At 36.3% G+C, this 14,377-nt stretch overlaps 1 protein-coding gene across 2 annotated transcripts; it reads left to right on the top strand.

Moving 5' to 3' along the window:
• Nucleotides 1-6,745: 6,745 nt before the first annotated feature.
• On the top strand, nucleotides 6,746-14,028 carry LOC149892675 (uncharacterized). 2 transcript variants are annotated; one of them, XM_090080039.1, is made up of 5 exons: nucleotides 6,746-6,818; nucleotides 10,069-12,888; nucleotides 13,122-13,187; nucleotides 13,447-13,503; nucleotides 13,661-14,028. In XM_090080039.1, the coding sequence occupies exons 2-5, from the start codon at nucleotides 10,098-10,100 to the stop codon at nucleotides 13,978-13,980; spliced, it is 3,234 nt and encodes a 1,077-aa protein (XP_089936165.1). In that variant the 5' UTR covers nucleotides 6,746-6,818; nucleotides 10,069-10,097; the 3' UTR covers nucleotides 13,981-14,028. The 2 variants fall into 2 exon arrangements, with proteins under 2 accessions (XP_089936165.1, XP_089936166.1); XM_090080040.1 differs by having other exon boundaries at nucleotides 6,746-6,812.
• Nucleotides 14,029-14,377: the final 349 nt, after the last annotated feature.

Below are 14,377 nucleotides of genomic sequence, written 5' to 3' on the forward strand. Positions count from 1 at the left end.
TCATCTATATTTTATTTTACGTTTATCTTATATTTTATTTTGTCTTTTTGAATTTTGTGTTTTGTGATGTCAAGCTACATAAGCTAAACTTAAAAGAGGAAAGCTACGCTAACCTTTCTTTGAAAAGCTGTTCAAAAACTACCTTAGACATAATCTAGATTTAAAAGAGAAAGACTACGCTATTTTTGCTTTGAAAAATCTTTCGAAAACTACCTTAATCGATAGAGATAGCACAGGATTTTAAAAAGTTGTATCTAGTCATCCACTTCTTTCACAGCAAAGTAGCGAGGCTTTCTATGCGCTTTTACTCTCTAACATACCTATTTTTGCGCAAAGGATTTTATTTAATTCAATTTAAACATGCCTAGTAGATTATTATGTTGTTGGTTTTTTATGCTGCCTAACTTTAGCTACATCTATTTTTCATTTTACGTTTGTCTTATATTTTATTTTATCTTTTTGTGTTCTGTGATGTCAAGCTACATAAGCTAATGTTAAAAGAGGAAAGCTGCGCTAACCTTTCTTTGAAAAACTATTCGAAATCTATTTTTGAGATAATCTAGATTTAAAAGAGGAACACTACGCTAATTTTGCTTTGAAAAAACTCTCGAAAACTACCTTATTCAATAGAGATAGCACACAAATTTAAAAAATTGTATCTACTCATCCACTTCTTCTTTTTATGGATTTTTACTCTCTTATTTACCCAAATTTGCGCAAAGGACTTTACTTAATTCAACTTAAACATGTCTAGTAGATTATTAAGTTGTTTGTTTTTTATGCAGCCTAACTTTAGTTTCATTTATATTTTATTTTACGTTTATCTGATACTTTATCTTGTCTTTTTGTGTGTTGTTTTGTCAAGCTACATAAGCTAAACTTAAAAGTGGAAAAGTACGCTAACCTTTCTTTGAAAATCTATTCAAAAACTGCCTTAGACATAAGCTAGATTTAAAAGAGGAAGACTACGCTATTTATGCTTTTAAAAAACTTTCGAAAAATACCTTAATCCATTGAGGTAGTGCACGAATTTACAAAGTTGTATCTAGTCATCCACTTCTTCTATAGCAAAGTAGCGAGGCTTTTTATGCACTTTTGCGTTCTAATTTATCTCTGTTTACGCATATGGTTTTTGTTTATTTCTATGTAATGATATACAAAAGAGTATTTTGTTAAAGATTATGCTGCAGGAGCTGCGTAAAAAAACTCTGGCGACCTTTCCTTAAGAAAAAAGCAACTGAAAGACATGTGCGCCTTAGAAAATTCAAATCGCGATTCACCAAATTAAAAGACGAAAAGAACGACCTTTAAAAGCTCTCACTAGACATTTGTGTTTATGATAGGCAATGCAGTTTTTGATTTTATGCAGCCTAACATTTGTTTCATCTATATCTTATTTTACGTTTATCTTATACTTTATCTTGCCTTTTTGAGTTTAGTATTTTGTGATGTCATGCTAAATAAACTATACTTTGCTAATTTTTATTTGAAAAAATATTCAAAAACTACCTGAATTATAAGCTAGATCTAAAGGAGGAAAACTACGCTAACTTTTCTTTAAAAAAAATATTTAAAAACTACCTTAAACATAAGCTATATCCAAAAGAGGAAAACTATGCTAACTTTTCTTTAAAAAAATATTTAAAAACTACCTTAAACATAAGCTAGATCTAAAAGAGGAAAACTACGCTAACTTTTCTTTGAAAAAATACTCAAAAACTACCTTAAACATAAGCTAGATCTAAAAGAGGAAAACTACGCTAACTTTTCTTTGAAAAAATACTCAAAAACTACCTTAAACATAAGCTAGATCTAAAAGAGGAAAACTACGCTAACAATTCTTTGAAAAAATATTCGAAAACTACCTTTAAACATGATTTAGATTTAATAGATGAAAACTACGCTAACATTTCTTTGAAAAAACATTCAAAAACTACCTTTAAACATGATTTAAATTTAATAGATGAAAACTACGCTAACATTTCTTTGAAAAAACATTCAAAAACTACCTTTAAACATGATTTAAATTTAAAAAAGGAAAACTACGCTAACATTTCTTTGAAAAAATATTCAAAAAGTACCTTAATCGAAAGAGATAGCACACGAAATTAAAAAGTTGCATTTAGTCATCCGTTTCTTCTTCATCAAAGTAGCGAGGCGTTTATGCACTTTTTATTCTCTAAGTTATCTCTACTTACGCAAATGGCTTTTGTTTATTTCAATGTAAAACTTTTCAAAAGAGTATTTTGTTAAAGATTATGCTGCAGGGGCTGTGTAAGAAAACTCTGGTGACCTTTCTTTAAGAAAAAGCAACTAAAGTAGATGTGCGCCTAAGAAAATCCAAATTGCGATTCACTAAATTAAAAGACATATACAACAAACTTTAAAAGTGAAACTATTTTTACAAGCGTATTTGGTAAAGATGAAATGTTCTTATGACATTTTAACGTTACGAAAGGGATTTTCTTCTGTTCAAATATTTATTACAATTTAAAGTGTTAAATAATGTTACAGAAACGACCTAAAACGCCTGTTGTATTAATTTAAACGAACAAAATAGATAAAAAAAAAGAAAAACTATCATTAAAAAAAAAAAAGTAAAAAAAGAAAAGAAATAGAAGTTGAGGAAAAATAAAAATAAGAACTTCTAACAAAGAGCTCTTCTTTTTATTTTTCAGATTTTAGATGCTTAATTCCTTGAATGAAAAGTTGAACTGATGACTCACTACTAAGGTTGTTCCTAGCCTTCCGTTCTCAAACTAGGCCATTCTGAGAGGCTGTTTGATTAAGTACCGTTGATAGTAGTATCGCACGTAAGAGACTTCTAAAACTCTGATTATTATTAATTCCTGGAATGAAGAGATGACTTCATACTCACTAACGAGGTTGTTCTTAGCCATCCGTTCTTAAACTAAGCAAAACAGTGAAGTTGTTTGATTAAGTATCACAGTTTGCTGATTTGCACATGCACCATTGCCGAAACTGTGATGCTTGGTTCCTTGATTGGATTGAAGAAGCTCATCACCATGCATTTTACAAGCTGTCCGTTGTTATGTTTTGCAATTCAGTGGTTCTGTTTTGCAATTCATTTTCTGTTTGTTTAAGTATCATCGATGGTGGTGTCGTGCATGCAAACTTTCCGAAACTCTGATGCTTGTTTTTCTTGAATGGAGAGATGAGCTTATACTTTAGGTGACTTTTAAAACTGCAGTAATTAGTGCCTCGAATGGAAAAACGAACTCATTCATTACAGACCAAGGTTGTTCCTGGCCATCCGTTAACATATTAGGCAACAGTACAGCGAAGCTGTTTGTTTTACAAGCTTTTGTCGTTTCGAGAAATCACTACATTAAGCATTCGATGGTGATACACGACTGATGGCCAGGTTCTGATTTTCGAATGAAAAGAAGAGTCGCATCCGACCACCGGTCGGCTTTCGACGCAAAACAGCTGTACACACTCGTCCAACGATCCAGTGACTAACTGTTGCAACGAGAAAGTTAGCTTTATTTGTCGTGCAGATTGTCCGCTTTGACGTAAAATGCTAGAAATTTGCTGAACGCTCGGTTTGCGCCGCCCAAGAGTCATTCTGTTTCTGCGTTGCCAGCGTCTGTCGGCTAAATACAACTGTAGACTCCGCGCAAGCTTTTTCACCGCAAAAGTTGTACAGAGCCACACCGAAGGCTAAAATCGACTTTAAGGTCGAAGGTTAAAATCGACCCTAGAGGTTTGAAAACGACGTCACGAAATTTTCAAGACATCATCGAAGAAAATTACGGCGGCCAGATGCAACTCTTAGTACTAACTCTACTAATCTTAGTACGTTAAGCATTCCAGTCGAGAGATCAGACGTTTTTTTCGTCACCTAAGAGACCGGCCGATGCGTTTGCGACGCTGCGGAAAGAAAGAAGATGGCAAACCACAGGGTTGTTACCGTAACAAACCTCCGTGAGTACCTCCATCTCGAGTGGCTTTTGAAGAAACGTTCGTTTTAAACTCAAAGGGATGGTTGTTAAAGCTCACAAACGCCTGGTTAACGATTTTCTAACGGCAGACACCGTGTTTACAATGGATACAGACCGATTAACTGAGCCCAAAGCGCAAGATCTATCAGAAAACTCCTCTAGGTCGATGCAACGAGACGACTAGACACGTGCGTCTAAAGGCATTTTACAATTGAAGGACGCCCCTCGTGGGCCCTTTAACCTTAACACTAAACTCCTGCTTGATATCCTCGTCCCCAGGTTTCCAAACCGTAACCCCAACCCCCTCTAATCCTAACCCCCTTACCCTCTAACTCTCCCCCCTCAAAAAAACAAAAAACATAAAAAAGCAAACAAAACGAAAAAAAAACTTGCTTCCCTCCTCACTTTTAGCTCTAGGATGCAACACCTTTTTGCCGCCCTCCGCTAGAAGGGAGTAGGGAGTAACGAAAGCTTGACATCAAAGTAGCGTTTCGTATGAGATTTGTTTGCCAAAATTTGAGCGTTTTTAAAAAAGCCAAGACTTCGTCAGAGGGGTTTCTTCTTTTCTCCTAAAGCTATCGATCGATTAAAAAGCTCAAAGCAAAGAAATTCAAAACAAAATACAAAAACGGGAAGTTTTAGTTTCTGCACCACAAGCCAAGCACTAGTTCAAACTGGAGATAATAAAAGGAAATCGAATGATCTCACTTCTCAAACCACTGAGCTGCCATTGGTCGGCAGTCTCTTGTTTGGAGACCATTGAGCTGCCATTGGTTGGCTGTTTAATCGTTGCGATTGGTCGGCAGTTTTATCGTTGGAGACCATTGAGAGATATAAAAGGAATTTTTTTTTTGAGCACAACATTAAACGTTAAATCGTTAGATGTTGTTATAAAGGCACCATTAGAATGCGATGTCCTCAAATATTTTCCTCGATATTTTAATAAGTAAACAAAAACAAAACTAAGTCTTGCAACTGGCGAAAACTTTCAATAAGCAAACAAAGCAACAACTTTCCTTTCGAGTTTTTTACATTTTAAACAAAAGACAAACAAAGAAAAAAAAAAAACAAACAAAAACAAAAACAAAAACAAAAAAACAAAACAAAAACAAAACAGAAAAGGGAGAATGAGTGAGTCGACTGATTTCGCTCAACTGTCTTAAACGAGAAGTCATAAACGTTTGCTTGTGCCAGCAAGTTGCAAATTAAGTTGTAAATGAACTGCACCGCAAAAGCTTAACCACAGTTTATTAAGCATATTAAGCCTTTGCTGACATGTTAAGACATTTTAAGCCTTTGCTATTATCATGAGGCTTTTGCTCCACGAGCCAAAAAAGTACGCTAGAGTTGACAAACTGCATCGCGGTCGAAAAGTGTAATTACGCCAACACTTTTATCCGTTTTAAGCATTTCGTTTTCGCACGAACAACAATTAAAGCAGCTCGTTGAGCTTAACGACGTTCGTATTTTTTTCGAAGCCAAAACTTCGGCTATAAGTAGAATGAAGAGGCACTTCGAAAAACAACAAAGCTGTTCGCAGTCGATAGCAACGAGCGACAACATCTCTGCGAGTCTGGCATCAAGGTAAACAGTTTTTTTTTACATTTTCATTTGTAAGTGCCACTTTTGTGTACATTATGTATTCAAAAATTTCTTGCTGACGCTAGATTTTTCGTTTTCAATGAACAACAGTTGCAACCTCTAGTCGTTTGCTAAAACAGCTTGCTAGGACAACCAAATCAATCATATGTTGTGAAAATTTCTTTTTGTTCAACTGACTAAGGAAGATCGAGCGAACGCTTTTTTTTTTATAACTTGTTTGTATCATATTGCTATTAAGAAAACAGCGTTGTGTATACTAAACGTGACATAATTGGCAATTATCCGTAACTAAAAATAAGATAGAAATTACAAACTTGATACCATATTTTAATTACTCTAACAAAACTAGACGTCATCGCGTGAGAAAATAAATGTTCATAACACATAACCTATTTTTTTGTTTTTTTTTTCTTCTCTTTTTTCCTTTTAATCTCTTTTCTTTCGTCCAAAAAGCGTTTTGATTTTTGCCTCGCCACAAGCGATGAAATCGATAAAAAAACCTGCTCGGACATTCTCAATTCTCAACAACAAAAGCAATCAAAGTTCTAGCTCTCGAGCACGTGCGCCGACAGGTTGATGAAACCGTTCAAATATGCTCGATCGCTAGAATTTAAAGAAAGAAACAAGCCAGAAACAAACCAAAATAAAAAAAACAAAAACAAAAATGGACATCTTTAGAACGCTTAAATTTTATAAAATATTTTCCTCTGCGTTTTTAACCAGCTAAACTGTCGTAAAGTTTTTTCGGTGCAGTTCATTTAAAAAACTTAGTTTTCAACTTTTAAACGTTTTAGACTTCTCGTTTAAGGCAGTCGAAAGAAATGAGTCGACTCACTCTCTCTCTCCCTATTCGGTTTTGTTTTTGTTTATTTGTTTTTGTTTTTTCTTCGTTTGCCTTCGTTTGCCTTTGTTTGCTTTTGGAAAAGTTGTCGCCATGCGAGACTTAGTTTTTTTTTTTTTTTGCTCAAATTGAGCACAAGTGAGTTTCTAGTCTTGAAAGTGTGCAAAGTGTGGGCCAATCTGGTGGCTGGAGTGATGACACGTGAATGCTGGAAATTCCAGACTTTGAGCGGATTCAGCGTACATAGAAAGAAAATGTAGCATTCACGTGGGTCTCTCCTAAGCGTGCCATTGGTCGGTCTGCTGTCCTTAAGTACCCCCCTCCCCCCCTCAACGTCACGTTTGCTCAACTTTCTCGGTCTTTGGCGCCCAGAGAAAGCTTGAGGAAGGATAAAAAATGGCGAGGTTTCGGTACTGCGTTTTCTGTTTTTCTTATTTGTTTTTGTTTGTTTGCTTGTTTGTTTGTTTGTTTGTTTGTTAATTTTTTTAATTTTTTTTTTTTTGTTTGTTTGTTTCGTTCGTTTGTTTGTTTGTTTGTTTCGTTTGCTTCGTTTGTTTTGTGATGTTTTGTTTTCCCTTCTTGATGGCACAAAACAGAAGCAAACAAGACTTTCGGTTATATTCGGTTATATTCGGTTCAATAAAAGTTTGTTGGTTTCTGCACAACAACAACAACAACCACAACAACAAAAGTCCCTCTGTCCCTCAAAAGCAGTTTCTCCTCTGTCCTAAAGAAGAGCCTCTTTGTAATCGATCTTGTCTGAATGCAGCTCTCCTTTTGCCTACAGGTTTTTATTCCAACCCTTTTGTTGTTGTTAGTGCCATGTTGTTGTTATTGTTATACTCTGTAAAAGCAGTTGTTGCTGTTGTACTTGTTTGTTGTTTCTAAAGACACTGTTGTTGCTGCTGTTAGCGCTGTTAGTAATCACCCACTTGGCTTGTATTTTTGTTTCTTGTTTTTGTTTTTTGTTTTATTTATAAACACTCTCTGAGTAAGTGATGCTGTTGCTGTTGTTGTTGTTACAGTTGCAATGAGTGTTTGTTAATGTTCCCCCACTTGGCTTGTACTTTTGTTTTCTGTTTTGTTTTGTTTTTTTTTTGTTTTTGTTTTTTTTTTCTCAACACTCTCTGAGTAAGTGATGCTGTTGCTGTAGTCGTTGTTATAGTTGCAATGAGTGTTTGTTAATGTTCACCAACTTGGCTTGTTTATAATCTATTTTATTTTATCAACACTCTCTGAGTCAGTGATGGTGTTGCTGTTGCTGTTGTCGTTATTATGCTTGCAATGGGAGTTGTTACTGTTCACCCACTTTGCTTGTTTTGTTTTTATTTCTTTATTTTATCAACACCCTTTGAGCCAGTGATGCTGTTGCTGTTGTTGTTGTTATAGTTGCAATGAGTGTTGTTAATGTTCACCCACTTTGCTTGTGTTTTTGTTTTTGTTTATCAACACCCTTTGTGTCAGTGATGCTGTTGCTGTTGTTATATTACAGTTGCAATGAGTGTTTGTTAATGTTCACCAACTTGGCTTGTTTATAATCTATTTTGTTTTATCAACACTCTCTGAGTCAGTGATGCTGATGCTGTTGTTGTTATTGTGCTTGCAATAAGTGTTGTTAATGTTCACCCACTTTGCTTGTTTTGTTTGTGCTTTTGTTTTTGTTTATCAACACCCTTTGAGTCACTGATGCTGTTGCTGTTGGTGTTATTATAGTTGCAATGAGTGTTAATGTTCACCCACTTTGCTTGCTTTATTTGTTTGTTGCTTTTTTTTTTATCAACACCCTGCGAGTTAGTGATGCTGTTGCTGCTTTTGTCATTTTACTTGTATTTATAGTTGTTACTGTTCAGCCACTTTGCTTGTTTTTTAATCTGTTTTATTTTATCACCACTCTCTGAGTCAGTGATGATGTTGCTGATGCTGTTGTTGTTATTTTACTTGCAATGATAGCTGTTACTGTTCAGCCACTTTGCTTGTTTTGTTTGTTTGTTTGTTTGTTTTTTTTATCAATATCCTCTGAGTAAGTGATGCTGTTGCTGTTGTTGTTGTTATAGTTGCAATGAGTGTTTGTTAATGTTCCCCCCCTTGGCTTGTACTTCTGTTTTCTGTTTTGTTTTGTTTTTGTTTTTTTTGTTGTTTTTTTTCTCAACACTCTCTGAGTAAGTGATGCTGTTGCTGTAGTCGTTGTTATAGTTGCAATGAGTGTTTGTTAATGTTCACAAACTTGGCATGTTTATAATCTATTTTATTTTATCAACACTCTCTGAGTCAGTGATGCTGATGCTGTTGTTGTTATTATGCTTGCAATAAGTGTTGTTAATGTTCACCCACTCTGCTTGTTTTGTTTGTGCCTTTGTTTTTGTTTATCAACACCCTTTGAGTCACTGATGCTGTTGCTGTTGGTGTTATTATAGTTGCAATGAGTGTTAATGTTCACCCACTTTGCTTGCTTTATTTGTTTGTTGCTTTTTTTTTTATCAACACCCTGCGAGTTAGTGATGCTGTTGCTGCTTTTGTCATTTTACTTGTATTTATAGTTGTTACTGTTTAGCCACTTTGCTTGTTTTTTAATCTGTTTTATTTTATCACCACTCTCTGAGTCAGTGATGATGTTGCTGATGCTGTTGTTGTTATTTTACTTGCAATGATAGCTGTTACTGTTCAGCCACTTTGCTTGTTTTTTTTTTGTTTTTGTTTTGTTTGTTTGTTTGTTTGTTTTTTTATATATCCTCTGAGTTAGTGATGCTGTTGTTGTTATTATGCTTTCAATGAGAGCTGTTACTGTTCACCCACTTTGTTTGTTTATAATCTGTTTTATTTTATCAACACTCTCTGAGTCAGTGATGCTGATGCTGATGCTGTTGTTGTTATTATGCTTGCAGTGAGAGTTGTTACTGTTCACCCACTTTGCTTGCTTATTGTCTATTTTATTTTGTCAACACTCTCTGAGTCAGTGATGCTGATGCTGATGCTGTTGTTGTTATTATGCTTGCAATGAGAGTTGTTACTGTTCACCCAATTTGCTTGTTTTGTTTTTTTATTTGTTTTTTTGTTTGTTTTTGTTTTGCTTGTTTTTTTTTATCAATACCCTCTGAGTCAGTGATGCTGTTGCTGTTGTTGTTGTTGTTGTTATAGTTGCAATGAGTGTTTGTTAATGTTCCCCCACTTGGCTTGTACTTTTGTTTTCTTTTTTGTTATGTCAACACTCTCTGAGTCAGTGATGCTGATGCTGTTGTTATTATGCTTGCAATGAGAGTTGTTACTGTTGTAGTTATGTCTGTCATTTGTCCTTGTTAGCAAGTTCTATTTGCCCTCTCTTGCCTTTTTTCAACACAGTTTCTTTCTTTGAGTCATATGGTTGCGAGATCCTCTCAAACTCCATCTCTTTATTTATTTGTTTCTTTTTTTTTTTTTTTTTTCTCATTCTCCTTCTCATAATAGCAATCACTGCTGCCACCATGCATGTAATGCTAGTTGCTCTCATTCTTTTTCATTTGCTAGTGGAAACTTTGTTTCTTCTTGTTGCTCTCTTTTCTTTCTTTTTTCTCTTTTGCAGAGGATTCGAAAAAACACAGCTCTTCCCTGCAGTTGTAAACATTCCAGGATTCCAGGATGCAGGCAGAAGAAAAACACTCTCACTAACTGTCTTCTTTTTTTTAGCATAAACCGTTGCAAACAAACACCTGAACATGTCTTCTTCACAAGAAAACAACACTGTTGTTGCCCCTTCTCCGAACTCTAAAGCGAAAAAAAAGAAAAGAAGGCAGTCACAAGAACAGAGAGACTTAAAGCTCAAAAACAAAGTCAGGGCCGCATTAGTTGCAGCGTGTGGCTCCGTAAACAGGGTTGTACCTTTCTATGGTACCAAGAAGAGGTACGCTGTTAGCTGTCCGATGCCTTTGTGCAAACATTCCTCCACAAGCATTAAAAGACACTTGACTAAAAAAGATCATTCTTGGACTTTGGATGAAGCTTCCATCTTTTACTCTGCAATGGTCAGGAAGTTTCAGCATGCTCGTCTCGAACGCAAGTCCGGCTGTCCAAAACCTTACCCCTGTTTGCAATGTTGGAAGTATTACGACCGACTGGACATACACTTGAAAGAGACTCATTTCTACGATTCCAAGACGATCAAACAAAAGATTGCAGAGGCAAAGCGATACGACAACGACAAGCTCTATGTCCCTCAATTTATTCGACCTGCCTTCTTTGGTATTAAGCCAGTAGCTGAACAAGCGTCTGCATCAGGCTCTGCATCCTCTGCTCCTGGGCCTTCCTCCTCTTTTTCTTCTCCGGTTCTTTCCTCTGATCCTCTTTTAAGCTTGCCCTCATCAGTTGCTGGTTCGTCCGAGGCTCCTTCTGCAAACCACTGCACCTCTGTAGAAAACAAAGAGCTGAACACCGAATCCGTCCTAGACTCTGATTTTAATTCCTTAAAGCACTTGGTTTCCAACTCCTCCGTCTTGACAGAAGATAAGAGACTCTTGTTTCAGCTGGACAAAGATGCTTTTCACTTTTATTACCAGTCAGCAGATGAGCTCTTCAGAGATTTTGAAAAGTGGCTTGTGGTAGCCAACAACAACACTTTGTCACAAGCAAAGATCTACAAAAATGCAGTTGTTGAAATATTGACATGTTGTGACAGCACGCTGACGCTGCACCCGAACGCTCTCACCAATTCCAACGTTTTGGAGGATAGATACTTTTCCATGCACTTTAAAAACATTCAGCTCAATTCCAAGCTGAGTGAACTTGACCAAACAAAAGCCATGTCTTGTCACACGTTGTACAACCGCCTTGTCTACCTTTGTCTCCTGTTTCGTTTCAGTGAAGCCAGGAATGTCTATTTCGGACTTTCTCATGAGGCCATCCGACGTTTGCGCTGCAAGGTGGAGGAGTTACAAAAAGTGCTGAGGCCCTTTCGTTCTTTGAGGAGGAGCCTTGTGAAAAGCAAAAAATGCATCAACATCATCAATGTCAGTTTGCTGAACGAATATGGCAAGTCTGCATACGTAAGACAGTTAGTGGAATCGATTAGAAAGCCGTCTCTTACACCGACTAGAGACAATGCTGTGTCTCTACGAAACCATCTTCTGCTCTCTGTCACTGTAATTAACAGTTTAAGAAAATCTAACATTGCTCTTTTAAACATTAGAGACTACATGGCTGCTGAGAAGAGTGAGTGTGGATATTGCATTGTGCAAGAGCGCTACAAAACAGCATACAAGTACGGAGCCAAAAACATTCTAGTGCCGAACGACTTGAAAGTGTTGATCGATATTTATTTGCTGAGATACAGAGACCTTCTTGTCAACGACTCTCACTACATGGCTGCAGACACCAAGACTGTTTTGGAGTTGAGCGACTGCTACAGGCCCCTTTTTCCATCGATGAGACCCAACAAAGACGAATGTGTGACACTCGGTGCAACTAGAGTGCCTGTTTACCAGATGGGTTCCTCTGCTATCTCCTCTTGCCTGACGTCCTGCTTCAGAAAAAGCCAAGTAAACATTCCCATGAAGCGTCTTACTCCCACTTGCATTCGCGGTTCGATAGCCACTTACTTTGCCAACAACAGCAAAGAAGATCGCGAGCGGTTTGCTACACTCTACATGAAGCACAGCAGGAACACAATGGATAGCTTTTATGTGTCCCAGTGGAACGCTGCAGAGGAGTTGCGCTTTGCCCTGGGCATCGGACAGTCCTTCGGAGTCATAGAGTCTTTGACTGTTGAAAAGTCTGAGAGACCACCAAAGAAGGAGAAGGATGTGATGGACTGGCTCCAAACTAATGCAGAGGAGTACGGTTTTCATGAGGTTGAGGACATCTTTGAGGAAGATTTAGACTCCGGTTCTGACTCTGAAGAATGTGCTGCTACTTTCAGCTGTACCACAGTGGTTCCGTTTTCTCCAGCTGTAGAAAACAATGTTCCTTTAGAGGATAGCAACGACCATGCCGTAGATTTCTTGTGTGAACCTACCTCAACTCCTGTTTCGTCTGTTCCATCTGAACAAACAATCGCTGGTCCAGTTCTTGAACTATCCCCTGCTCTTGCACAACTAGTTCCTAACGAACAAGCTGTTTGTATGGATGTAGATCAGACTCTAGCTGTTCCTGTTGGCACAGCTTGTTCTCCTCTTGCATTAACATTATTTCCTGATGAACCGGATTTTATTGAACACCATGCAAAACTTTCTCCAGTTTACTTTAATGAGCAAGTGGTTGCCAAACCTGTTTCTGCTTCTCCTTCTCAGCAAGTCGCTTTCTGTCCTTCAAAAGAGGTCTTTTCTGTTCCTCTGACTCCTAGCCTTGTTGCTTTTCAGCAAACATTGGCCAAACCCAGTTTGTTTCTTTCATCTGATCCAGTTTCAGCTGTTCCTGTCCAACAGGCTGGTACTGTTCTTGCAAAGCAGCTCTCACCTTATGCTGTTCAATCTGTTGGTAGCCTATTTAGCCAAAGTCTTGCCTCTACATCCAGAGGTAAATTCTTTTTGATTTTTGATTTTTGATTTTTATGCAAATCTCAACACGCTTTCAAAAAATGAAAATGCCCAAATCAACTCCTTGCTCTATTGTTATTGTTAGAGCTGTAAAAAAAACAAAACAAAACAAAAAAACAACACAGAAGTGTGTATGTATTTGTTGCAGGACTAATTCTGTGATTGCTTAAATGTTTATACAAGTGAATGATACTAAAACTGATTATGTTTTAGAAGTAAAAGATCCAAGAAGAAAAAAAATCAAGTTGGAAATGCCATCTTTCACTCAAGAACTCATCGGTAATGTAAAACCTAATTTATACAAAGATATATAAACACAAACCTCTTCTTGCACAATTTCAGATGGTTAACTGTTAACAAAAACTAGCCATCATTGCTAAGTGCACTTTTAGAAAGTTGTGTCTACCCGATTTCTAATGATGAAGTTAGAAACATCACCGTTAGAAATCATGCACAGCTTGTTATCATCTCTAACACTTAGAAACTGTTGATGGTTTTTATGAATTAGAAAAATGAACATGGTTTTATTTTATTTCAGGATCAACTCAGCCAAGAACAAAGGAAAACAAAGCAGAAGTTAGCCAATGCCATTTAGGTAATCTTTCAAAAACCAGTTATTGCTATCAGTGCAAACAATAAGGTCAACAAAAAAAAATAAATAAAAAAACAGAATAAATCTTGTCTTACTTCAGAACCAAATGAATATTTGATTTAATCACTTTGTGTTATGACTTGAGTTTGTAAAATTTTAGATGAAATAGTTGAAGAGCTGAATGCTTGCCCTGGCCACAACGAATGGTTCAACACCAGAAGTTTTCCACGATGTGCAGCTTTGGTGTTGGCATACATCTTGCAAGACGTGTTTACAGATGTAAGCTCAAGTTGCTCGTACAAAGATTACCTTGGCATCTTGGCAAATCATAGCAGTGACAAGCTCATTCATGTCTTGCAAAAGTACTCCTACCAAAGCCATATTAAAGACAAAATTAAAAACATGAAGCTAAAAATTCAAAAAGAGGGTAGTTTAGAAAAGTTTGTTCAATATGGCAATATCGTGAAACCATTTATGTAGTTTAGATAAGTTTGTTCAGTTTGGCAATAAAGATGGGCCTTTTGTGTAGTTTGTTTTATCTATGCTTTTGCAAATATTTTTATCTGTTTCGCTAAAGACATAATAAACAAGAAGTTCTGTTAAACTGTTCTCACATTTCTTATTTAAAGATAGTTCAAACTTTTTTTTATCTTTAAAAAAAAAAAAAAGAAGTCGTTTTGTTATTCTGTGAAAACTTTTAATAGAGTTGCATTTAGAATTACTTCTGATGTTTTTAAGAGTTTGTTAAAAAGCAAAATAATATTTCCTGTGATGTTAAACTGCATAAGTGAAATTTAAAAAAGGAAAACTGCTCCAACCATTTTTCGGAAAAAGAAATCAAAAAGTTCCTTATTTTAAAAGATCTAGACATCCATTT

Source organism: Hydra viridissima, unplaced genomic scaffold (genome assembly GCF_058129835.1).
Source record: "Hydra viridissima isolate aposymbiotic clone 2 unplaced genomic scaffold, HvirCarnegie_v1 scaffold_2, whole genome shotgun sequence".
NCBI lineage: Eukaryota > Metazoa > Cnidaria > Hydrozoa > Anthoathecata > Hydridae > Hydra > Hydra viridissima.